General features: G+C 44.4%; 2 protein-coding genes across 2 annotated transcripts in view; one reads left to right on the forward strand and one right to left on the reverse strand.

The window, feature by feature from the left end:
- Positions 1-26797, reverse strand: part of OSBP (oxysterol binding protein) — a 460407-nt gene that overhangs the window by 391116 nt on the left and 42494 nt on the right. The window lies entirely within an intron of this gene.
- On the forward strand, positions 15337-22977 carry LOC144769308 (zinc finger protein 862-like). Its single transcript, XM_078653380.1, has 2 exons — positions 15337-19244; positions 21651-22977. Exon 1 carries the CDS (start codon positions 17300-17302, stop codon positions 18392-18394), a length of 1095 nt encoding a protein of 364 aa, XP_078509506.1. The 5' UTR covers positions 15337-17299; the 3' UTR covers positions 18395-19244; positions 21651-22977.

A 26797-nucleotide genomic window follows, 5' to 3' on the forward strand; every position in this document is an offset into this window, starting at 1 on the left:
TGGAGGACCTATTACTAATACACTAAAGCCTTGATACTATAACCTTTGTGTAAAGGGTATTGCAGCTATAGCTGCACCGTATTACCATTGTAAAGCCATTCCAAATTGATAAGGCCTTTTATAGATTCCCGCTGGCAATCCTGCACTGAGATGATCACAGCAGGTAATCTTGCATAAGGTGGCCATTAATGTAATCTTGTCCGATGAGTACCACACTGATAATATTAGTAGCTTAGGGTGATTTTCAATGAACATAAGTAGCTCTAGTTACTGACGAGTCTGGAGACCCCTGCACCAAGGCTGGTATATAACCATCAGGGTAGAACTGGGAAGATGTAACTTCCATAGAAGAAGGGTAGCTGTGTAGAAGGACGGTCAGGGCAGCAACTTTTCATTCTGTACATGGTCAAAGACCGATCTAAAGTGATCCGCCACAACCTGTCAGTAGGGCTGTTGTGGCTAAAGCTGTGAAAATTCTCTGTGCCTGGCCTCCTCTGCCAATGTCTGGGCAGTCTTTCCATGAGGGGGAACGTTGGGGTCGAATGGCACGGAGGTAGACCCTCCGGTGGTAACCCACATAATGCCCCAAATGGCCACCAAGGGCAAGTAAGCACACCAGATGGGACATGCCTGAACTGCACAATCATTGCACTGAAGAACATGGCTTGATCAGCTCCCGGCTCCAGAAACACCAAGTATGCAGACATCGGCACTGCATATGGAAGAGGCAGCAATAAACGTGACGGGGACTCTTGGCAGGTGCAGAAGAAGACAAGAGCTACCGGCTCCTCAGGTACGATCAAGGCTCAGAAGGAGGCAGAGTGCATCCAAGTTCCTATCTCTTGACTTAGATTAGCATCAAAAGAAGGCACTGTCATGCTTCCTGTTTTTCTCAAGTCTCCTCTTCTTTTCTTAGGAGAATTTAGAGAGGCAGAGGAATGCAATTTCAAGGGAGACCTCAACGGTGAATGATGTGGAATCCAATGCTGGTCAGGAAAGCAGGCCATGAAAAGTTTGGCCTTGCGCTCTTTGATGGCTTCGAGGTGCATGAGGCTGCATATGTTGGATCGGCCTTAAACTGGGCTTTGACCCTGAATACCAGAAGCAGATTTTGTGGGGGTCTGAAATGCCAATCTGTCCGGTGCAAGTCTGACAGGGTTCAAACACAATTTATATGGTGATGACATTCCTGGGCGCTCCATTGAAGTATTTGGTAAAACGTGAAGAACCACAAAGATCAGCTCCTGGATCCGCTTTAAAGTGCATTGGAAAAAAAGAACTGATTTTGGTGTGCAGGTATGGGAGCTATGTTGCTCCAATGTCATCACTTCAGTGTCGGATGATACCATCGACCCCTTCCTGCATGGGATAGCTATGCAGCTATGAAAGGTTTCCAGATCCAGTCTGATGCTTGGAAACATTCAACATTCGAGGGATCTGCAGTTAGAAGTATACATCAGAAAGTATTTTTTTAAGGTTAGATGATTCTACAATATGCAGCAGACGGACCACCCAGGCGTTGTGTACAAAATTAAAATTTAATCAAACAGAGTGATTTTGGCCTCCAAAACTTTAAATGGAGAAAAAATGATACACATTCAAACCGATTTTGAAAAAGGAAAATTAAAATTCCCCACATGGCCCATGCCAGTCTCCAAATTGCACCAACTCAGTTATGGCCCCTTTTGCATACCAGTCAAGTTAGTGATTTATTCTTCTGGTCAAACATCAAAGGTTTTGTCTGTAAGCTGTTCATATTCGGGCAACTGTCTTAGAAAAGCCTAGGGGGATTTTACGTAATCAATATTAAATCATCAACACTGATAAGTAGGGAGATGCTAGTGTCACCTGATCAAAGCGGAAAGCATCTCACAGTAGCTAAATGATACCGACGGTCAGCTATATAAAAAGATTAAAGACTAAAACAGATGGATTGTTTAACTATCCTGTGTAATGAGTACATGAGTAGAGCATGGAAAACCTCTTCGAATGAGAGCTGATTATATATTAAAAATATATAAAATGTACCATTGTTTAGGGTGGTGTAGGGCAGGGGGGCTTGGTTGCTAGATGCTGACAGATATTTTCCCAACTTCAGGCCTAATGGCATAAAGTATGGAGGGGCAGTACACAATTCTACACTAACTAGAGAATTACAATCTCTGTCGTCTGCTATTAGTAACTCTGGTATGGCTATAGACCACTTGTGTAGGTAGGTGTGAGGAAATATGATTGGAGTTTGTCTCACGGTCAATCCAATATGGGTTTCATCTGCTTATTGTTAATAATTATGCTAATTCTTACTCATGGGATGTATAGCACATAATAATCAGTATAATGTAAAATATCAATCATTATGTGAGGGCAATAACTTTGGAGAGGAGCAATGCAAAATCAACTGCATGAGATGTCTCGTAGAGATATGTTTGACTCATTGGAGGCATGAGACATGACAGCTTTTTCACTGAAAAGACCAGTTTGCTTTCAGGGCTTAAGAAATCTACCAGGCATAAATCCCAATAATTTTGGGGAACACATTTCAGAGCAATAGCAGTTTAGTCTTCTGGGTAAAATCATTGTAACATTCAATTTGTCAGGCAGTAAACAGTGTTTTCTCAGTAAATTTCTATGCACTGTGGTTACAATATGGAATATGGCCTTTGCGCCAGCTAATAAAGTGTGAATGCATGTTTATAAGCATAAAAGCACCAAATATTCACTTACAGGACAAATATATATCCATAGAGGGAGACAGATGTTAAACTATGTGTTTGCACTCCTATACCCTAGCTGCAGGTCAAAACAATGGTATATAACAAGCATTTGCAGCAATGCAATAGGTTTCGCATTTACTTGAGTTTAAGCTATTGGCATTATAAACGACAATGCCTATAATTTATGTTTTAAAAACCAAAACATAAATGAAAGGCATTGTCATTTATAATGCCAATCGCTCAAACTCACGTAAATGCAAGACCTATTGCATTGCAAATGCTTGTTAATAATATGTGCATCTGTTTCTGAGAACAAACCCTATGCATACGGTATTGGATTTAGGCCCAGATCTGTCACCGGGCGTGAATGTTTAACTGTGTTCATTACTCTGGCCACCATCTTTTTGTGTTGCAGTTTTCGCACTCGGTGTGATGGGTATGCCCAGACCTGGGTCCCGTGCTTACTACGCCACCAGATTCAAGCTAGCCTGGCTGATGAGGGGTGATACCCCAAAACAGGTCCCAGGAGGCTTGTTTTCCTGTCCAGGGAGGACCTGGCCTGGTAGTTTGGGCTAGGCTGTTCCCATGGGAAGCAGGGTCAAGACTGATTTGAAGTCCAAACTGGAATGGCGTGGCGAGCAAAAAAACGATGGCTTTAGGTCCAGATCAGTGAATGGGGTGAGTGTTTAAAAATGTTGAGCATTCCGTCCATCATCTTTTTTTTTTGTCTAGGGAGACACTTTCAATATAGAAACTACCGCACACTTATTTTTCAAAATAGATCTTGTACAGCTACAACAAGTCAGTCTGGCAGCTCCTTTACAAAGCCAGCCTAATTGTGCCTACACTAAACCTTACTAATATGTCTAATACAGATTGTGCATAGCACTGTCCATATAACATAACGTGTAGTTTTCAAGCGCATGTTCACCCGTAGGCATCTTGGCACTGAATAACAAATGTTTATTGTCGCCCAACTCAATGGTACTCATTTGATCGACCTCAGATGGATGAAAGGCTGAGTGTACTGCCGGGATTTGTACCTGTGACCATGAGATCGAACACAGGCCCCTGCAGCGGACGCATTTGTCCACTGAGCCACCAGACCCAGACTTGTGTTGCCATTAACGCCCTACCTGGCCCTGCAGTGTGTCCTGAAACTACAGAGACTAGGACAGTCTCTTATCTAATGAAGCTGCCCATAAAATACCCCCATTGCACCGCAACATGATCTGTGGGTGGGACTGATGTGGGTAAATAGCGCTTGCATGGAGAGCTGAAGCAACGTGGCAGATCTGTGAGTATCTCAAGTTTGGAGCAATATTATGACATATTGTACAAAAGCAACTGGTGTTTCTGCATGCACCGCAGCACCATTGTTCTCCACTGCTCCGTATCCCCCCCATTGCTGGACTCAACAATCTGTGATTGTATCGGAGGTGTTAATTACTTTAATGCCTTCTCCGTAAGAGCTCCTAAGTGGCAACTCCTGCATAGAGCGCCTGGAGCAAGTCTTGACTTCTTGTCAGCTCAGCATTCATTCTGCGTTTTGTATGTTCAGTGAAACCAGCCAAGGGCGCTAAAGGACCTGGCGGAACTGGACTTGGCTGCTTGACCACAAAGGCCCTCTTGTATTATTTAAAGAGCAGTGTAAGAAGGTGAACCTAGTAGTCTTAAGCATCAAAGATAAAAGATAAATATTTAATTTTCTTGCAAGCAATGACATTTGTGGAATTTGTAAGGTCACATAGATGCCCCTTTCTCCTTTCACTGTAGTTTTATGGCGTATTGTTAGAAACGGGATCTCTGGCTGGCCAAGGCTTGCGCCAACGTCAGTCAGAGACCACCACTTCCAAGTCAGGGCAAGGGAGTCACACACCAAGGCAACCCCTGCTCACCCTCTAGGTAACGTGGCGCGAGCAGCAAGGCTAAACTTGGAGGCGGTATGAGTTAAGTATTCGCGCACGCACCCCAGCGACAACAACCAAAGGCCCACCACAAAGGAAACTCCACACAAGGTTATATCAAAAATAGCCTTTGTATTATAATAATAAAAACACATTAGATAACACACACACTTTACAATGTGCCAACACCTCCTACGCCACCCTAAACACTGTAGGGAAATCACGCAGGGAACTAGGACCTTATCATCAGGACCTATGGAAGGAAAACCTATCACCTAAGCAAGTCACATTTAGCAAAGGGAAGGAAACCTAAAATAATCACCTAAGCAAGTCACATTTAGCAAAGGCAATAAAACATCAACATTCCTCTAAGCAGGTCACTTTTAGCAAAGGGAAATAAACCATAAACAATTACCTAAGCAGGTCACTTTTAGCAAAGGTAAACAAACATTCCTCTAAGCAGGTCACTTTTAGCAAAGGGGAATAAACACATAAAGAATCACCTAAGCAGGTCACTTTTAGCAAAGGTAATAACATAAACAATCCTCTAAGCAGGTCACTTTTAGCAAAGGGGATAAAACAAACAATACATTGTACATGAGGCATTAAAACACATTCAGAGGTGCAGGTAGAACAGTTGCGCAGGAATTACATCAGCAAGTAAATCACAAATTGCGCAGGGTGCACGTAGCACCACACTAGAAATGTCCCTCAGGCCAACTGGCCTCGCAACGGGCTGAATGCCCTGAGTCTCAATGTCAGGGAAGGCTGCGCAGGCAGCCAGAACACAAAGCCTAAACGTAGCAACTGTCCACTAAGTGCTGGACAGTTGTAAATCACTAATGCTGATCAACATTGGAACCTCTGGGGCTCAAGAACACCATGGGGAAAAAACACAGAGTGGGAGCCACGGGGCTCTGACCACCAACTGCCCCTCAAGAGCCTCTCTCAGGGCTTACACAGCTAATAGGCAATTTAGAGCTTCAGCGCTCTAAACAAATGTGGGCGCTCAAGAGCCTCTCTCAGGGCTCACAGGACACTGGGAAGCTCGGAGCCTCGTGGGCTCGAAACGCAGATGTGCCCCTGAAGCCTCTCTGGGCTCCCTCGCAATTGGGGCGGAACGTTGGAGTCCCTCACGGGGGACTCAGACTCAAATAATGCCCCACGGAGCCTCGTGGCTCCAATCTCCAAGGAATGCCCCCTTCTCTCCTGCGGAGCGGCCCGCTGCCAACCGGGGCCGCTCTGCACACAATGAATCAGCCTCGCACTCACCGGGTCCCGCTGGCGGCTCTTCTCCTTCTCCCGGGGCTCCTCTCTCCACTCGGGGAGCCTCGGGGACACGGCCGGCTGCTTCCCTTCGCGCTGCTCGGCTGCGGGGGCGGGACTTCCGGTCGGCCTCTCCCGGGCCGCGCTGTGATTGGCCGGTCAGGCCAGTACTTCTGGGTCGCCGCGGGCAGCGCGGCGGCTCGCTTTAGATAGGCAGGCGGGGTCCCATTATCCGAGGAGTGGGCTCCCTCGTGATAAATTAAATATCCAAGGACGGGGCAATGCCGGGTGGGCACCGGCGTCCAAAATAAATATAAAGCGAGGTGGGCACTCGCTCTGCCGAAAATCGGCCACTAGCGCTTAGGTCCAACGCCGGGTGGGCACCGGCTGAAGCACCAGCAAGGCACTCCCAAGCGCCAAGAACAATTACAGCGCTCCCAAGCGCTGGAGGGCAGAAGCAAAGCGCTATTGAGCGCTGGGGCAGAAATAAAGCGCTGCCAGCGCTATAAGGCAAATACAAAGCGCCTCCAGGCGCTCTGGCAAAGTATAGCTCCAGCAAGGGTCTGAAGGCAGGCAGGGGGGCAAGGCAGGGCCAGAGCCAGCACACTGGGTCTCCAGGCAGGGAGACAAGCCAAGTGGCGGTCCTCCTGGCCCCAGCAGCAGCAACAGCCCCCTCTGGCAAGGATCCAAAAGTAGAACAAATTGTAAGGGGACACAGTCCCTTCTTATACTGTGAAATCCTTTGTTTCAGGGTGCAGGGTGAGGGGAAACCAGTTGCAGCTGGCTTGGGAGTACCCTTGATGGCCCAACCACCCCTTTCATTCACTGGGGAGGCTAGGATCATTAGACACACCACAGGGGGGCGGAGCCAGCATTGTGTGGGGAAAAACCCAGCCCATCCAGGACCCAGGTGCACTCCTCCCACACATCACTCATGCTGATCTCACACTCACCACCGGGCAGACCCATCCAGACTTCCTGGAGCCTGGCATGCCAGCCAGCTCCAGCCAATCACGCACTAGTATCCTCACTGCACACATACATCAATGTCCAGAAGTAGCACTTCCCTTCTAGACACATACAAGCCGCACATACCATCGCGCAGCATTCATTCCCACGAGTTCACACATACCAAACTCGAGCCTGCACTCCCCACACATCAGGAACTACCAGGGACACACACATTCCCCATGCATTCCTATGGGAGGGCAGGCCAGCCATACTACACGCACGCACTTTCACTCTGGGACACAGGGAAAAAGTGCGCAGAGACCCAAAAATCACTACACAGGGTCACAAATAAAAGCAAAAAGATTAGGGGTGAACCTGCCCTAAGGCCCAAGTCCAACACGTATCGTATATGTTTATCGATCTGCAGGGATACAATGGGTGGACAGTTCACCAGGGAGCCTGCCTGGACTCTACCCCTGGGGAAGGGGTGTGCAGTTTGAAGAGGGGATGTGCCAGCATGGGTGCCAAAAGTCCCTTATTTCGAGAGACTCGTTCGACCCTCCTGGCTTTAAGCCAATAGCCTTTTGCAGCCTTGGACTTGCAATATCTGGTTTCCTAACATAGGTTTATAGCTGCGCACTGCTGGTCCCAGACAAGGCAATGTTAGGGGCACTTGGCACTATACGCTTGGGCTTAAAAGACTGCCTGTACTGATACAGATCAGGCGTACTGAAGAGGTTGTTATGAGGAAGTTTTTGAATCTGAATGAATGACAGAGCCCTGTACTCAGATACATGAGATGTATCCAGGAAAAACACAGTGCACTGTAATTGCCAGTGATGACGTGCCACACCCAAGAAATGAAAATGTCACCCATAGGCATACTCAAATGTGGAAATGTCACACGAGCAGACTGAAAACTTGCCAGCTCTGACCCACTCCTAGACCTATGACACAAGCCTTTCACAGGGCTCGACAAATGTACTCGCCCGCTCGCAAATGCGAGTGAATTTTGTGCAGGTCGAGTCAGTTTCAAGCCCTACTTGACCGGCCTGGCGAGTGCCTCTGTGGTAGGTGCAGTAGCGTATGGAAGGCTCTAGGTGGCAGCATTGTGGATCATGCACGCGGGTGCGGTGCGCCGTGGAAGGCTTTAGGGGGCATCATGCACATCACGCGGGTGCGGTGCGCCGTGGAAGGCTTTAGGGGGCATCATGCACATGTATTGTTTGGGTGCCAGCGCCGTCAATCATGTAGCGCGCGAAAGCGCTACCAATGACGGCCCTGGCCTGCCCCCGCGCTGTGCTGCTTAAAGTGCAGCAGTGACGTAGCACGCCACCACGCGCTCTCCTCGGTGGAGACGGGACTCGGGACGATTTGGCAGAGGTGAGTCAGTTTTTACATTAAATTTCATTTAGACCGACCGCAAAACTTATCACAGTGAGCAGTAATGTCTTTTGATTTCGCTGAGCTATTGTTCTTTGCGCGCCGCTGCCTGTATTGTGTGCGAGTTCAGTCCGTGAGTGTGATTTATTAATGTAAGCAGCATAGCTTATGGATATCGTATCATACCTTGTGTACTTTTATTTTCTTTTGTCTAGCTAACAAAAAAAACCTTGTTTTCTATTTTGGAGAAATGGAAACCCTTCCTTTGCTACTTCAGACTGGGATGTTATTCCTGTATCATTATTCTACAATTCCTCTTTGACAATTGGAAAGGGGGCTCATTATTACTTGTCCCATTGTTAATCGCACTGTTATCGCTAGCCCCTCTCCTGTCCTACAGCCCTCAATCAATGTACTACTGTGGTGAACAGTACCCGTAAATTCGTTTTTCATAATTTTCTTTGTTAGTTTGAATCTGCTAGTTTCTACTACCCCTGTGTTACTCTTATTTGGACTTCAATCGGGTATATCGGGTGCGAGATTAAATAGAAGCATCCTCCTTACTTACCCTTGCTATTACTGTCGGAGGCAGTACAGTTCAAGGAATAATGCTGACACTAATGAATATACGGTTACTGCTGTCAATAGGTATATATGCACTGAACCTCTGCCTGAACTACTTGTTTATTGTGGATTGGAGAAAAGGTGGAAGTCTCCTCTTAGTGCACCAGCATCATCAACACAATCCGAGTCCCTGACCCCTACTGGAGGCACTTACAGTACATATTGTTTCTGCAGTTCATGGTCTATGGCGGGTCTCACTGGGCTCTAAATATTTGTATGGGCCCCTTGTAGTGGAGATTTCTTGCATGTTTCATGGAGCAGCATGGATATTCCGTCCTGGCTCATTACTGGGTTATTTTTCAGATTAGCCCTTTTGTTGTTTTAATATCCTAGATTCAAATATGATATCTGAATTATGTTTGAGCACATTTTCTTCCAAGTTGGCAACCTAACCGTTGACACAAGAATGAGCAAAAGGGGACGTGGCGGTCCACCCCAGTGACAGGCTATCTGTGACGCAGTAATCACACAGGCTGCCTCACGGAGCCTGACACAGCACAGTGAGTCCGTTGAGCATGTAACAGTTGGCTAATCATTGTGTGACTCATGTTCTCCAGATGCTCATTATTCCGATCATTAATAATCTGTACAAGAATGAGCAAAAGGGGACGTGGCGGTCCACCCCAGTGACAGGCTATCTGTGACGCAGTAATCACACAGGCTGCCTCACGGAGCCTGACACAGCACAGTGAGTCCGTTGAGCATGTAACAGTTGGCTAATCATTGTGTGACTCATGTTCTCCAGATGCTCATTATTCCGATCATTAATACCCTGTACAAGGTTTACAAGGTTTACCTACAAGTTGATCATGTCTAGCTTTGTCAGGGAAGGTTAGCACTACCTCTTGTGAGACAATTGCAGGATAATCCATTTGTGCCGGTTATTGCTTGAAAGCACTCCATCTGCAACTTTGCATTAGCTTTCCTTTGGTTTTACTCCTTTGGTTTTACTCGTAATTGTGTAATTGGGTAGCAGCCTTTCTAACAAATCTGCCGTTTTTCATTGTCCACCCGCAGGAGAAATAGTGTTTTTCTCGAGTAGAAATAGTGTTTTTCTGGATTAGAAAGTTGTTTGATATAGAATTGTGTTTTTCTGGGTGTCAGGTTCATTAGGTTTTTGCTTTACTGATGATGAGTTTGCTACATTGGTTGGTATTACAGCTTCCACGAGCAACATCAACCCCACCGCTAGAGGTAATGATGAAAGTAAAAAATTAATAGAACTGAAAAAGAAATTAATCCGTATGGAGGCCCACGGGGAATTTATGCTTTCTTATTTAAGAACAGGCATTATTCCAAATGGGCTACGAGTACGTAATACACCCGGTTTATTTGTACACCACAGACCGTTTCTAGAAAAGTGGAGCCTCATAGCTAATAGGTGTTCTCGCGATCTCATGATCTTGATCGTTGAGACATCAAAACAATTAGCAGTAGAAATTAAAGCTGAAATTGAAGATCTAGAAGAGAAGCTCAAACAACTAGATGGGGTAGAAGAGGCAATGAAAAAAATAGCAGACTGTAATAGAGACCTTGAATCTTTTATCACTTATCTTAATAAACGTAAAACAGAAAAATTGAACAAAGATAAAAGATATTATACTGAAGAAACAGCATATCCCTATTTAGGTATGGATTTTTATCAACAGAACCACTATAGAGATGAGTCTAGAAATGTCCAACAGAAAGTAAATAACTTTACAGACACGTCAGACTCTGAAGGTGAGAGCTCAAATGGTAATTACTACGAGCCTGATGGTGGGTTTAATTCCTATGCTGGTCCCCGGCCATTTCAGCGCCCTTTTTTATCCAACAGAGGGCCTCGACGAGGCCGTCCCAGAGTGAGATTTCAAGGTCAAGGACAAACCAGGGTGAACTTTCAAACGAACCAACAGCAACAACATCAGACACAACATCAACAACACCAACATCAACATTAACACCAACAGCAGGAACCCCAATTTATAAGGGAAACTCGGAACAGACAGTATTGGGGTCAGGGAATGTAATGCCCATTTTTAATCTGTCCTCTATGGAACTTGATTATCATAGTGAAGCCCTGCTATCTAGAGGCCTTTCGTTCGTGCCACAAGCACATGTAAACACATTTGATCTGTATAAAGATATTATATTATTTTTCAGAAAAATTAGGCTAAAAAAGTTTCCAGGATAGGAATGCAAATGACTATGAAGAAATAAGACATAGAGAAATAATGCTACCTTCCACCTTTAGCCCAGGTTTAGATCAGCTAGGTCCCGAGGTGGCTGCATTTGAATTGGTGGTTCTACAAAAACTAGAAAGGTCTCTCAAATTCATTCCCAAACTTATATATAACTTGAGTAAGAAAGAATCAATAGCCCTAAAAGGATTAGCAGAAAACAAAAAATTGACTATAAAAGCATGCGACAAAGGAGGAGGCATTGTCGTGTTGGACTCCTGTGACAACGAGTGCAGCATGATTACAATGCTAAGTGATAACTCTACCTATCTTAAAATCAATTCTAATCCTCAAAAGAACATCATAAAAAAGATTCAACTGCTAACTAATGAGGCTTTGGCTAACGGAGACATTACTATCAAGGAACATGAATTTTTAAATACTAATAAAAACAAAACAGCTTGTATTTACGGTCTCCCTAAAATACATAAGAATGCAATAAACCCGCCTTACAGACCTATTGCATCGACAATTGGTACACCAACTGAACCCCTCTCCAAATTTGTGGACCATTTTTTGAGACCACTTATTCCTAAAATCAAATCATATGTCAAAGATGCAGGGCATATGATTAATATAGTTGAAAACTTGGAATTTGTCCCAAATAGAGACATATTGGTTACAATGGACATTGCGTCCTTGTACAGCAATATTTCTATTGATGAAGCCATTAGGGCAACCGATCAGTTCATTGATAAATACAATATAATTTGTCCAAAGAAATTTTTGATTGACTGTTTGTATATTGTTTTAACCGAGAATATCATGGAATTTGGCGAATTACTGTATCGCCAACTCAAGGGAGTGAGTATGGGTGCCTCTGTTGCCCCATCAATAGCGAACATCTATATGTCCGCCTTTGAGGACAAATTCATTGATAATGAGGTGGCACCCATTTTTGAGTCTATTTCCCATTGGTCCAGATATATAGATGACATCTTTTTTATCTGGACCAATGGGAATGAATCTTTACTCGAATTCCTAGAATGGATCAACTTGACTGACGAAAATTTAAAATTTACAGCTCAATACAGTGTCAGTCAGGTCGAATTTTTGGACTTGTTAATCCGTGAGAACAACAACAAACTAGAGGTGGACCTGTTTGTGAAAAGTACGGCTCGCAACACATTGCTACATTTTAGCAGTTTCCATCCTAAAAGTCAACGCGAGAGTATACCCTTTTCCCAATTTTTAAGAGTGCGTAGAAATTGTACCAACCTTGAAGACTACGACAAGCAGGCATCCATTATGCGGAAAAAGTTTCTAGATCGTGGGTATCCACACAGGCTTATAAGAAGTTCTTACAAGAGAGCACGTTTTTTTGATCGCGATGCCTTGTTAATCCCCAAAGAACAAGTTGTCAAAGATCAACTTGTATGTGTCACTACACATTCTACATTGAATGGACGTATATGGCAGATTATTAATGCCAATTGGCACTTACTGAACTGTAATCCGACCTCGAATAGCAAATTACAAAAACCACTATTTGCTCATAAAAGAAATAGGAACTTGAAGGACAAAATTGTCCATTCAAGATTCAATACCAAACATTCCAGTATGGGTCCTATTCAGAGATCGTTGTTAAGTAATCTCCCAATACGTGGAACAATTAAATGTTCCTCGTGTAAGTCCTGTAACAATATCATCAGTGGCGAGGAGTGTACCCACAATGGGTTCTCGGCGAAGGCAAATGACATATGGAATTGCAAAACTACCAACGTAGTTTATTTTATAAGATGTGTGTGCGGCCTAGGTTACGTCGGCGAAACTTACAGGCCTATTCAAGTTCGCTTGACTGTACATAGGTCCGCGGTCAAGACCAACAAACTAACAGCACCATTAGTAAAGCATTTCCTCGAAAACTATCATAAACCAGATGACTTCCAATGGCGCTTCCTCGGAAGAATAAGAACACCTGACAGTAAAGGGGGATGTGCCATCAGGAAGAAAAGGGAAGTTTTCTGGATTTTTGTTTTAAACACGTTCAATAAAGGGTTGAACTGCGATATTCCGTGGGAGAATGCAATTGTGTAAATATTCTCTTGCCTTGTAATACTTTTCCACGAAATAATTGTATACCCCCAAAAAACAAACAAAAAAAAAACAGTACTATACATCTGAAGTAGCTTAATGTACATGATCTACACAAATGAATCTCTTTGCCAGTGTAGCAAAGATATACAGGAATCTTTTTGCTACATATACAGTTCTCGATTAACCAGTATATGGTAATTAACCAGTATATGGTAACTGCCAATGACCTCATCGTGCCAGGAAATTTTTCCAAAAACTGCCCGTTAGGGGATGCTTTATTTATTATTTTCTTAATTTTCGGTTACGCTATAGATGTTTTGAAGTATATAGCTTTAAACATATGACGGACTTGTTCACGTGGTTGCACGTAACTCTAAATGCGGGTATTTTAAAAGAAGGACTGCTTACCCGGCATTCTATCCCCCCCCTCTCTGTCCACACGTAGGGTTCTCGGTCTTTCCCACTCTCTTTCTTCCTACTTGCCACTCTGGCACTTGTCTCTCTCTGAGACTGTTGCGCCCCGTTGGGCAGTTAGAGACAGGTGGGCTATCCGCCCTTCACATATCCTACTTGCTAAAGCGGATAACCTCCTGCCTGCGGCAAACACTTCGACATTGCATCTGTAAGCCGTGCGGCCGGCCCTCCTGAGAGGGTTGTAGGCAAGGCGCTGTGTTAAAGCTTTTTCCCCGGCCGCTCTGGCACCGCACTCAAAGAACTATATCATACGCGGCCGGCCTCGACATGAGGTTGTAGGCTTACCGCTGTGTTCAAAATAAAACAGATTTGAACAAAAAAATAAAAAAAAAATAAAAAAAAAAACGAAGGACTGCTTAGGTAATACAGATGACATCACTCGCAACGGTCGGGAGACGCCAGCAGCCATTCCTTGCAGCGCCGCGGCTCTATTTTTATCGATTTTCCATCTCCTTTTTAAAGGTAGGAGCTGCTAATGAATTTGCTTTAGTACCTTAAATATGTGTAGGTTTGTTTTAGCCGTAAAATGAACAACTTAACGTTAATAACATGGGCTATCATACATATTGTGTCTCCTCAGAAAATACCTGTTAAATCCAAAAAAAAGGACTTATTGGGTAGGAGATCATATCAAGCGGTTTACCGTCTCCCTATATAGGAACGAGGGAACGATAATACCTTCTTTTAAACGATTCTATCACGGTGAATTGGCGAGAAGCAACGCCCTAAAATAATTACATGCAAGTTTAATCCAACCTTTGTTAAACAAGATAATTGCGCAATTGTGACTCTTTTATAAACCTGTAAATTATCTATATTAGAGCCAATGTAGCTTATGCTGTGCCTCTTGTATATTTTGTGTCCTTCGTAAATAGTATCTAGCGGTCATTTTGAAACGAGGAAAATATACAAGATACGCTAACGATTCTCTTAAAGTTTTAATTAGGTAAGCAATTCATTTATTAAATGCATTTTCCGTTATGACGCATATCGATAGATAATAATAGGATACATTTAGGAATTGTTGCACACATAATAGTGCGGTCAGTTTTGTCATTCCCAACTTTATTTTTTAGACTATGTAGTTCGAGAGAATATGCGATGGGTCTTGCAATTAAATTAGGGAAACTACAACGATATATGTTGAAATGTTTTTCCTTGCCTACAAAGATTATCCATAATTTCTAGATATCCATGGAGTGGTTACCTGTTAGGTTGCTGATTAAATTACTCAATTATCAGAGCTCTGATATTAGTGGAGCAAAATCGTTATATTATTTTGTAAATTTCTAACATTTGATAAATAAAACCCTCCCCTCCTTTGAATCCGCAGATATTGTATGGTATATCCCTTCTACCATTAACAGACACATTAGAAAGAGAATATGAAATAACTATACTGTGCGAAGATCCAGTTTCTCAACGAGTAAGTACATTAACTCGATGTAGGAGACTATATCTAAATCGAATAAAGATTGATTTGTCCCTTTTTCTATAAGAAATACACAGTAGTCTAGTAAGGACAACGAGTTTTTATCAATAGACTGTACAAATGGTTCGAGTGGCGAGTCAAGGGTGGCATTGACTTGGCTTTGCTAGGCCCTTTTTCCACACCCCCTTTACATTAATTGACTCACCTAGCAACTGCTCAAATAAAGATAGGATCGATTATTCATCATGTTTGGTACCTAGATGGTTAAGAAATAAATGGGAAAGGCGAATATTTATTTCTTTGAAAAGTTAAGTCTATAGGTTTGTTCGTTTCTTTTTTTTAAATTAAGTACACTGATAGAAATTGAATGTTTGGAATAAATTTGCTTTTGATGTTTGGAACAAATTTGTTTTTGATGTATACTGTAAACTAATAAAATTGAATGAATTTTCATATATATATATATTTTTAACATATGTGTTTCAGAGTAATATCGTGGCTCCTGAAGAAGGCGTTTTCAGAAACGCCGAAACGCGCGTCGAGAGTATTGTTTGCCACCTATTGTGAATTTTTTTTAATAATTTGTGTTATTATTTTTATGATAATTGTATAAGACTTGGTTTGAAATTGTTCATTGTGATGTTATAATTTTGTAATTTGTATGTGTGACATGTGGTTTTCTTTTAAAATGAACACCTATTAACTGAAATAGAGTTTTTTATCTGAACAAACTTGTTAGTAAATTTTTATTTAAAGACCTTTCCTTGTCAGTTGCCTTATTCATGTCATTATTTACACATATCATTAGGTTTCCGAAGCAGTGGACTTCTTGATGACTTCTTGATGACTAGTTTCGCACAGGCACCAAACGCTGCCATAGAGGCCACTTCTGATTCACCTGGATTTAAGTCTGAGTTTACAAAGAGTTTGGAAGTCTCTCCTTTGCCATTCCTTACTTTTGACGCTGAAAATAAAAGTGTATCTATAAAATGGGACCAACCAGTCCTTTTTAAACTAAGTCTATCAGAAATATTTTACTTAATTGACTGGATTAACACTGGGCACAATGGTGTAAACTGGTGCTTTCAAATGACATGCAGCTGTAATCCCCGAATATACATTTATGCTGTGGTCATTGAAAAGCGTGTGAGGGTGTTGGTTACCACATTTTCAACAAAATGAAGCCATTCGTCATCTGATAGCCCACCAGCAGGCAGAGCTTTATTGATTACATAATAGCATACTGCTCCCATATGGTAAACACTTAAACTAGTTAGAGACTAGAAGCTTACTGCTCTGTGTCTACGTTTTCCTTTTTCATCTTCAACAGCGTTTCGGCTTAGCCGTGGAGCACATGGTTTCTTTAAACTGCAAACATCATCATCTTCGTGGGGATCACTGTGAGTTACTGGATGCTTGGTGGTTAGTGCCCTTCCATTTCTAGTGTTGTGCAGCAGTTTCATCTTATATCCGAGTTTGTCATATTGGGGTAAATTTACGATATGTTTCCCTCATCTTCATTGCTTGATTTGGTAATTAGCTTAGTACGCTGCACTGATTGAATTTTTTCTTTAAATAAGATTCGATATTTGTGCAACATGTCACTGTGAGTTGAAAATGAATGTTGTAAATGAATCTGTAAAGCGTTATGTGCAAATCAGTTGCATTAGAACAATGTTTACTATGCTGGTGTACTTTATTTGTATGTTTCTTCACCTTCATTGCTTGATTTTGCTCGCAAGACAGTGTCACCATCACCTAAGGTGCGGATTGTGCAGATTGTGTGACCACTAATTACCACCCAGTTTCCCCCCAAAAATGTACGTTTAGGCCCAGAGTTAGGCTTTGGGAGGGGGAAGCGTCAGGCAGACCTTTAGTTTTACTGAACAGGTATAACCCGGCTCCCCCAACCCGCAATACTCAAGAGCAGACTTAGTGAGTCTCAATAGTGAGTATTTCAGAAGCTGCACTGGTGTTGCACATCGTTCAGTTCCATTGATTAAAGCGCATTCCAAATTGGGGTGCTTTTGTGCGAACCTGAGAGTGCCACACAGTGAGTTACAGATCTGATCAGATGCAGTTAAAAGTGTATATTTGGAACCATCATTAATTAATTATTGAAAGCAAATGTATATTAACCCAGTATTGTAGTTTGTACAAACTTCAAGTTATAATATTTTTAAATTAGTTACAGTGAGTTATTGTTTTTGATTCTAGCTCAAAGCGGACAGAAGCAGTGAGTCAGTGCTGGCTAACTAGTGAGGACAAGGCAGACAACAGGCAGAGAGTGCAATGGCAGACATCAGGTTGTGGTTGGCCGGAAAAACCACTGGCGCTAATACTCCAATGAATAATGCAGGAGAGAGTTCAGCAGTTGGGAAAAGGAAGTCATTAGAAGAAATCCACCAAAAGCAAAGGGAGTATGATAAAAAAAAAAGACAGAGAGTTGTACAACAGAAATGGCTTGAAGATTTCAAGAGGGCAGTGATTGAAGAACAGGAAAGTAACGGAGCTGCTGCTGACCTAGAGCCCAGTTTTAAAAAATCTCAAGTTTTGTATTGTGGAGTTTGCAGGAAATTTCCTCATCTCGCAGATACTAAGTCTTCCCTATATGTTGGTGTGACAGATAAATTCAAAAGGCAGACGTTGGAATGGCACCACAAGAGCAAATTGCATGAAAAATGCATATTACATGAAGCTGCAATTCAAAAGCCACAGGAGACCTGCATAGCCAAATCAATCACAAAAATGCATGAAAAAAATATCCAGCACTTAAACATTTTATTTAATACAGCCTATTATATTGCAAAACAAGGTGAGGCTTTTATTAAGTTTCCAAAACTCTGCTCACTGCAGAAAAAGAACAATCCTGAGTGGAATTTCGAAAATTATATGACTGATCATGCATGCCGTAACTTTGTAATAGCAATTTCCGAGACCCTAAAAATGACAATTCGATCCCAAATAGAAAATGCTAGGTTCATCAGTGTTCTGTCAGATGATTCAACTGACAAAGGAATTCAGGAACAGGAACTTATTTATGTACGATTCGTTTGTGAAGGCACCCTTGTTACCCATCTGTGTGACATTGTCAGCATGAAAAACTCCACCTCGTCGGGAGTGAAAAATGCTATTATGGTTGGCCTGGAAAGCATGGGCATATCTCTGGATATTCTGAGCCAGAAATGCATTGGTCTGAATACAGATGGAGCTGCTGTGAACCTCGGTACTAAATCTGGTGCTGTGAAGCAGCTACTGGACGAAGTCTCCAAGAATCAAGGATGGGACAATTGCAATCACATTGCAGTTGTGCACTGTGTAGCTCACAATCTAGAGCTTGCTGTGTGTGATGTTAAAAAAAAAGAGTTCATACATATCCAAATTTGAAGAGGTGCTCAAAGGATGTTTCAAACTATATTATTATTCACCAAAGCGGAGAAGGGAACTTAAAGAGATAGCTGATAATCTGGAAGAGCAGTTACAACATTTTGGTGGCTTGCAGCAAATCAGATGGGTAGCAAGTCAGCACAGGGCAGTAACAGCGCTTAAGACAAACTGGGAAGCTACAGTACTTCATCTTGAGCACCTTGCTACTGGTACTGATGAATATTCAAACAAAGCCAAAGGATTGCTTCATGACATGAAATCGGAGAAGTTTCTTTATTTCTTGCACTTCATGATAGACTTCACAGAGCTGCTTCAGCAAGTGTCTAAGGCATTTCAACAAGATGATACTCTTATTTCTGAAGTTGCAAGAAGAATCGAGGTGCTTCAACAGAAGCTAATACTGCTGAAAACAAAGCCAGGAAAAGCACTAACACAATTTCAATTGCTTTTTAAAGATGGAAATTTCGCAGGGGTCCCGTTACTAACACAGGCAAAGCCTGCTAGAAAAGGCAGCTCTAATGAAACTAGTGTTAAGGAAGACACAATTGAGTTAATAGAGAATGCTCTTTCTTTTATGAGTGACCGCTTTCTGAAGCACATCTCAGGCAAGCCGCTTTCTTTGTTTAACATTTTTGATTTTACTTTGTGGCCAGACTCTGTTGAAAAGATTAGAGTTTTTGGGGATCAAGAATTTGAGGACCTTGTACAGTACTACAAAAAGGTACTTACTGATGAAGAAATTCAGTCTGCCCCTGGAGAGTGGCTAGATTTTAAACTGTACGTCTTTCATCGGAGGATGTTGCAGCCTGTATCCCTCTTCACTCAGCTATTGAAAAAACGCCCAGAAGAAGTTAACAAGCATTTACAATGCAACGGTTTCGCCTTTGTAAAAGTTAGAGCTATTGGCATTGTAAATGACAAATTTTGTATTTATGTGTTGGTTTTGAAAACAGATAAATAAATGGCATTGTCATTTACAATGCCAATAGCTTAATCTCCCACAAATGCGAGACCTATTGCATTTGCACACACACACACACACAGAGCACAAACACACACACAGAGCCACACACACACACAGACAGAGCCACACAGACAGAGCCACATACACACACAGAGCCACCCACAGAGTCATTCACATAGAGCCACCCGCACACACAGAGCCACCTACTCAGAGCCACCCTCACACACACAGCCACCTACACAGAGCCACCCTTTCATGGAACTGCACCAATCTGTCATCATCACTCAGGTGACCTCGAAATTGGATTACTGCAATTCTCTATACCTCATCATTAATGCCTCCTGCCTTAATTAGCTTCAAATAGCCCATATTGCAGCAGCCCGATTGGCCCTTAACACTTCTCGGTCAGGGATGGGATTTGTTCCCTTCACTGGCTCACCATAATAACAAGGTATGAAGCGCTATAAGAAAGCATGTTGCTGATCTTATTAATATGTGCTGAGAGAGCTCCACCCACAATGTGGGAGAGTTTGCTTCACCCCTCGGGGACCAGGTGTCCGAGTTATTGTCTTGTGTGTGCTCCACACTCAGCTGGGGGAATCTGACACACTCCTGCTGGACACCCTCATACACGAGTGAGGTCTGACACCACAGAGAGGAGGGCGGGGCACTGACCTGGCGGAAGTGTGGGTGGCACAATGTGCATGGGCATGCTTCGGGTTTGAGGTGCTGCATGCAACACTTTATTTTATTTACATGCTTAGATATAGCACAATGTGGCATTCACCGTGTTAGTAAGTAGGGGTGGGACACAGGTCTGACTCTCCCTTATAAATTAACCTTGGGTATAAATTGGCACTGCATTGACTCCTATGCCCCTCCCTCTGTGACCCCTCTTCACAGCTGACACCTCTTGAAGGTTCTCTGTAGCGCAGATTTCACACACCAGTGAATTCTGATTGCAGAGAGGACGGGGGTGCTTTGGTGATGCCCACAGCAGCGGCCCTGTGGCTGTTTTTTCAGTTTTATGTAACTCGAACTCGCACCGAAGGTCTTGGAGGCTTTACATGAAGCACCAGTTACATTACACAAGGACACAACAGACCCCCCCCCCGTATACCTCGAGGAGCAGAGTGCTTGTGGGGTGGGGGTCCGAGGCAAGAGGACGAAGGTGAAGTGTGAAGGTGATAGAAGGGGGGCGGGGCACCTGTGAGATAGTGGTGCACCGTCGCCGGGGAGTGGAGGCGGGGTGGAGGGGTTTGAAGAAAGTAAGGAGGGAGAGGTCTGAGGGAGAAGCATTTAAGGAAGGAAAAGTTGGGGGTAAGAAAACAAATATGGAAACAAGAGGAACGCGGGGCAAAGGAATTGGGGTGGGGTCAGGCCTAAGCTGAAAGATCGTGGAAAGAGGTTTCGGAGGTCAGAAAACGGCAGGATACGAGAGGAGTGAAATAGCGTAAGAAAGGAGGGAGACACAGGGGAGACCAGAAGATACACAATAATGTGTGGTGGAGGGACAGGAGACATGTATGGGAGGGTGAAGGAAAGAAGAAAGGGGAGGGATCACAAAGGAGGCTGCGGCTCGCCTGCCGATGCCTCTATTCGGCCGCAGCCCTGACTGGGAGCCCAACAGCGCCTTGAAGACCGAGTGGCATTTCCTTTGCTGCTGGACACGGAGGGGTGCTGGAGCCTTAGCGAGGGGGAGGAGCCTCAGGGGAAGAGAGGAGGGGAAAAAAAAATACAAAAAAACAAATCGACTCACCTGCACCTTGCGACGGCGGCACTTCTCCGGTCTCCCTCTTCGGCATGGGAGACCGGCAACGTCTAAAATCTCTCTGGCACTTCTCCGGTCTCCCTCTTCGGCATGGGAGACCGGCAACGTCGACGGCGGCGGTTCCCTCCAGGCCACGGGAGCCCCGCGGGCGCCGCCATACTGCTTGCCGTCTTCCTTCTTCCCCCGGGCTGCGGGGGGCGGGCACTTCCGGCCGGCCGCGCTAGGATTGGCCGGCCGGCCAGTCACGGGGCGGGAAACGGGGGAGAAGAGACGCAGTAGTGCCGGCAATGCCGGACCAGACTCGGGGGCGTTCCCGGCGTCGCGTGACGTCGGCAAAAGGCAAAGAATGTCAGGAACGCCCCCGTGTCTGGTCCGGCATTGACGGACAGGCCCCTCGTCCAATGGCAAGGCTCCGTTTACGGAGCCAGCCAATCAATGACGAGGGCCGACCCAAAGCACCCTACAGTTCTCAACAGGATTTCGCCTGCGCGAAAAGCTGCGCAGAGCGCAGCTTTCGCTAGGCAAAACCTAAAAATGTCCTTCCAATTTTAGAAATCATGCTTTCCATCAGTCCAACAACAGCAATATGTGAACGGGGGTTTAGCAGCATGAACCGAATAAAAAATGAGCTCCGTACGTCCCTTAAAAGTGATACCATGTCTACTTTAATGCGAATCCAAGTAGATGGGCCGGAGTTAGACACTTTTGATCCAAACCCAGCCGTTTTGCATTGGCTTTCAGCAAATCCAGGAACAAGACATATTATGGGCCACAAACATCCTTGTCAAAACAACACTGTTGTTACTGACTCAGAAGATAGCGACTCAGTTTAATGCTACTCTGTTCAAATCAGCACCATTGTCCTTAACAACTGTGCATTTTTGTGTTTTACCATTCACTGTGGTGTCTGTCAATACTTCTGACAATTTGCCATGGTGGCAGCTGTTTGTCTCCTTTCGAGACACTGACTCCAGTCACAGACCTGTGTTGAATCCATCATCGTTCTTTAGTTCACTGTTCGCCACCCCAGTTCAGGACTGGCTATGCAAATCAGTCTTGACCAATTTATTAAATAAAACTTCTGACAATTTGCCATGGAGCTGTTTGTCTCCTTTCGAGACACTGACTGAACTCCCAGTCACAGACCTGGGTTGAATCCATCATCGTTCTTTAGCTCACTGTTCCCCACCCCAGTTCAGGACTGGCTATATGGAAATTAGTCTTGATGACCCCTGTGCCTCATTGGAACAGCCCAGCCCGAACTGCCAAGCCATGGACTCCTAACCCGGCCCTTGGCACTTTTTTCATACATATTAAACACTGCCACAGCTACAGCAATGTAAATGAAACTTTGAGGACTTGGCAGCATAAACGGATTACAAAATGAGCTACATTCATCTGCCTCAAAGCTGACGGAGCGCTAATGCTGTATTTTGAAAGAACAAGCACTGACTCTGGCCATAAAGTTATTTCAAAGGGAAGGACAGAAGGCAGCGATCTGAAGAACGCAAACCTTAGCTCAGTCTGAGCATCAGCTTCCTCACTACAAGTAAGTGCCAGCCTGATATGTTGTATACATGTTAAAGTTTATAAGGTATTTTTTTGCCATGTATGTTCGCAGAAACCTTCCCCACAGCACTTTGATACACACATAGGGAGGTAAATGGATGAAATTTGCCGGTTATTTGGGTGGCGCAACGTTTTCCTGGGTTGTTGGCGCTGTAAATGTTTTGAAAATAGTCCATTTTGCGATCAATTGTGGGTCGAGTGCATTGTTGTTAGGTCGAGTAGAAAAGTCTACTCACTCGACCTGCAGGTCAAGTGAGATTTTTTAGATTTGTCGAGCCCTGTTTTAAAAGGGCTGCATCCGTCCTTCTGGGACGTTATACATCATAACATACCCCTGCCCGACCACTCAACTCCACCTGTGCAAGAGACGACTGCCAGGGTATTTATTTAAGGCCTCAAATCTGAACATTATTCTTACTGCACAACTCATGTGCACAACTGCTTATATTGTACAGATTTCTTATGTTTTTAACCAGAAACGCAGCTATTTCACATCTTTGTACTAGATAGCACAGGCATTCAGTGTGACAAATGTGGGTGGCCAGAGTGTCCCACACAGCTGCAACATCACCGTTAGTGACGCACAAGCTCTCAGTTATACTAGACAGGGACTCACAGGCGCACACAGAATGCCTTCTAGGACTGAACCAGGGCGGACGTGTCCCCACAGGGCTCATTGCGCTTGTCCCTTACAGAACTTACCTTTCCATAAATGCCTCTGTCTTCTGTTTTCCAATTAGAGTGTGCCATTATAGAAGGCCTCGGAGGCAGGCTGTACTCCGATCCCCCTCCGCTGGGAGGCAGCCCTCAGGGCCAGAGATCCTGATCGGCCTAATTAGACCAGCGAGGCCCGATGGTCACAGAAATCTTCAAGCCAAGACTGAGTGAGCCTACTGCGAGACGTCACAGCTCTTCGGCACTTTGACAGGGACGCGCTGCACCCACCACTGATTGTGTTGGCATTTAACAGGGGAACTGGCATTCAACAGAGCAAAGTGACAGTCAGCAGGGGAAACTGATACTCATCCAAGCAAGACCAACATATAATCAGAGACTGACATCCAATCGGGTAGGCGCACATCCACCCGAAGAGACTGACAACTAACTAGGGAGACAGACAAGATACTATGAACACTGAGAACGGGTAGAAAATAGTGCTGACAGTCTAAAACAAGTCAGGTCCCGGGCCGGCAGCCAATCACAGCGCGGCCCGGGAAATGACGTCATGGGGGTGTCCCGGGCCGGCAGCCAATCACAGCGCGGCCCGGGGAATGACGTCACGGGGGTGTCCCGGGCCGGCAGCCAATCACAGCGCGGCCCGGGACACACAGCAACAAGGGGCGGGACTTAAAAAAGAGTCAGAAATGCCCACGATTCGAGTCTTGACCGGGAAAAAGTGATTGACACCGATGTCTTCCAATGGCTAGCCTCCATTTATGGAGCTAGCCAATGGAAGAAGGGGCGGTTTCAAGTCCCCACTACTGAGATAACATTAGATTTCGCCCTGGGCGGAGCACTGCTTCGCAGTGCTACGGCCAGGGCGAAACTTAAAAATCAAATACATAAAATACTATACTGTCATTACTATGGGAAGATTGTAATTTCCTCTGGTGACCTCTACAAACAATAAATAGGTAAGCAGTGAATGGTGCAGGATGGATTAGTTACTTACCTGTAATCCTAGTTCTCTTCCGGGGGTATCCTCATCAAAGTCATAAGCATTAGAATATTCCCGCCAATGCGCGGGACCCCGGAAACACTATATTATATGTGCCCCACATATATATACACATATATATACTCATATATATATATATATATATATATATATACATACATATATATATATACACATATATATATATATATATAAAAACATGCAATAGCAGCCAAATCACATCAGAGCTGAAATATGATGTGAAGAATTTCCACCATACATGAATAAAAAGCATTAGAAACATGAGAAACAACACCAAAGATTGTTTAGAAACTGTTTTAATGCTTAGGCAGCAGTAGAAATTCTTATAACTCACTGAAAGCATAGAAAGCTCCCAGGCTGCATTGCAAACACACAGTCTGAAAAGCTAACCTGTAGCTGTATACAAAAAACTGACACCGTGCCTTTAGGCACCCATCACCCCCGGTATCCCATCATGCCTCAGGGGTGATAGTTAGGTCAGTTGTTCTTTTCGGAGACTGAAACAAACCCAGTAACAAAAAAAGGTTAACAATATCTCCTTATTAAAGAACATCCTTTGCCCGGGGAGGCGGGAGGGTTGCTTATGACTTTGATGAGGATACCCCTGGAAGGGAACTAGGATTACAGGTAAGTAACTAATCCTTCTCTTCCAGGGGATCCTCATCAATAGTCATACGCATTAGAATAGAATAGCGAGCCTCTCCTCTTCCCTGCGGGCAAAGGAATGACAAGACAGTAATCTCATCAACAAGCCTCAGCAGGCTATAGGCTACCCAAACAGATTTCTCAAGGAGGATTGCCCTACTTGAGAATCGGCCCTGGAATTAGATTCGAGACAGTAATGTCTCGTAAAGGTATGAACTGATTTCCAGGTTGCAGCCTTGGATATTTCTGACATTGGAATGTCATGTAAAAAAACAACTGTAGCTGCTTTCCCTCTAGTGGAATGTGCTTTGGGTGACACCAATAAAGGCTTGCCTGCAAGCTGATAGGCCAATTTAATGCAAGAGACAATCCATCTGGAGATGGACCTCTTGGCCGCTGGAAAGCCCGTTCTCATGGAACCATAGTTCACAAACAGCTGATCCGTTTTCCTGATCCCTTTAGTCTTTTCCAAATAGAACTTGAGCACTCTCTTAAGATCCAAGGAGTGCAGTGACCGCTCGGCTGGGGTCGTAGGATTTGGGGAAAACGAAGGGAGGGAAATGGACTGATTTATATGAAAATCAGAAACCACCTTAGGCAAGAAAGATGGATGAGCCCTCAGAACTACTCTCTTGTGGTGGAAAACAGTACATGGTTCCTTCGCACAGAGCGCTTGTATCTCGCTTACTCTGCGCGCTGAGGTAATTGCCACCAAAAAAGCCGCTTTCCAAGAGAGATGTTGAAAAGAGGCCTTGTGGATGGGCTCGAAAGGAGGTGACATTAACCTGGATAGAACCAGGTTCAACTCCCAAGGAGGAGAAGGATTTCGCACAGGGGGGATACATTTTTTTTAACCCCTGGAGGAAGTCCTTAACCACCGGAACCTGAAAGAAAGAAATCTGATTAGGTGATTTCCTGTACGCTACTATGGCTGACAAATGCACTCTAATGGAGGCATATTTCAAACCAGAAGTTGCCAAGGAAAGGAGGTATGGCAGGATTACCTCCTCCTGCCCCGTAGTCGGATCTAAGTGATGATCCCTACACCATATGTAGAACCTTTTCCACTTGAACGCATAAGACGCTCTTGTGGAAGGTCTCTTAGCCTCCTTTAAAATGTGCATACATTCGGGAGGCAGCTTCAGATGCCCATATTGCAGGACCTCAGGTGCCATGCTGTCAGGTTCAGTGATGAGAGGTTGGGATGTAGTATCCTCCCGTTCATCTTGCTCAACAGATCCGGTTTGCAAGGAAGTCGTCGGTGTGGACACACAGACAGATGTAGCAGGCCCGGGTACCACCACTGTCGTGGCCAAACCGGAGCTATCAAGATCATCTCCATGTCCGACCTGAGGAGCTTGGAAACTACCTTCGGAATCAGAGGTAGGGGAGGAAACGCGTAAGCAAATGTTCCCGACCAATCCATCAGGAGAGCATTCCCCTGCGTCCCTGGCCGGTGGAATCTGGACGCGAAGGCGTGGCATTTTGCGTTTTCTTCGTCCCCAAACAAGTCTATGGCTGGACGACCCCAACAACGAAAAAGCTCTTCTACCACTTCGTCGTTTAGCACCCAGTCTGGCTGATCTTCGAAGTGCCTGCTGAGTGCATCTGCTTTGATGTTTAACTCGCCTGGAAGGTGCACCGCCACCACTGAAAAGTTTCGAGAGAGAAGCCAGTGCCAAAAGGTTTGAGCCTCCCGGGAGAGAGGGCGTGGCCGCGTCCCTCCTTGTTTGTTCAGATAGAACATGGTGGTTG

The sequence above is a fragment of the Lissotriton helveticus genome, chromosome 1_1 (assembly GCF_964261635.1).
Source record: "Lissotriton helveticus chromosome 1_1, aLisHel1.1, whole genome shotgun sequence".
In the NCBI taxonomy this organism is placed as follows: Eukaryota; Metazoa; Chordata; class Amphibia; order Caudata; family Salamandridae; genus Lissotriton; species Lissotriton helveticus.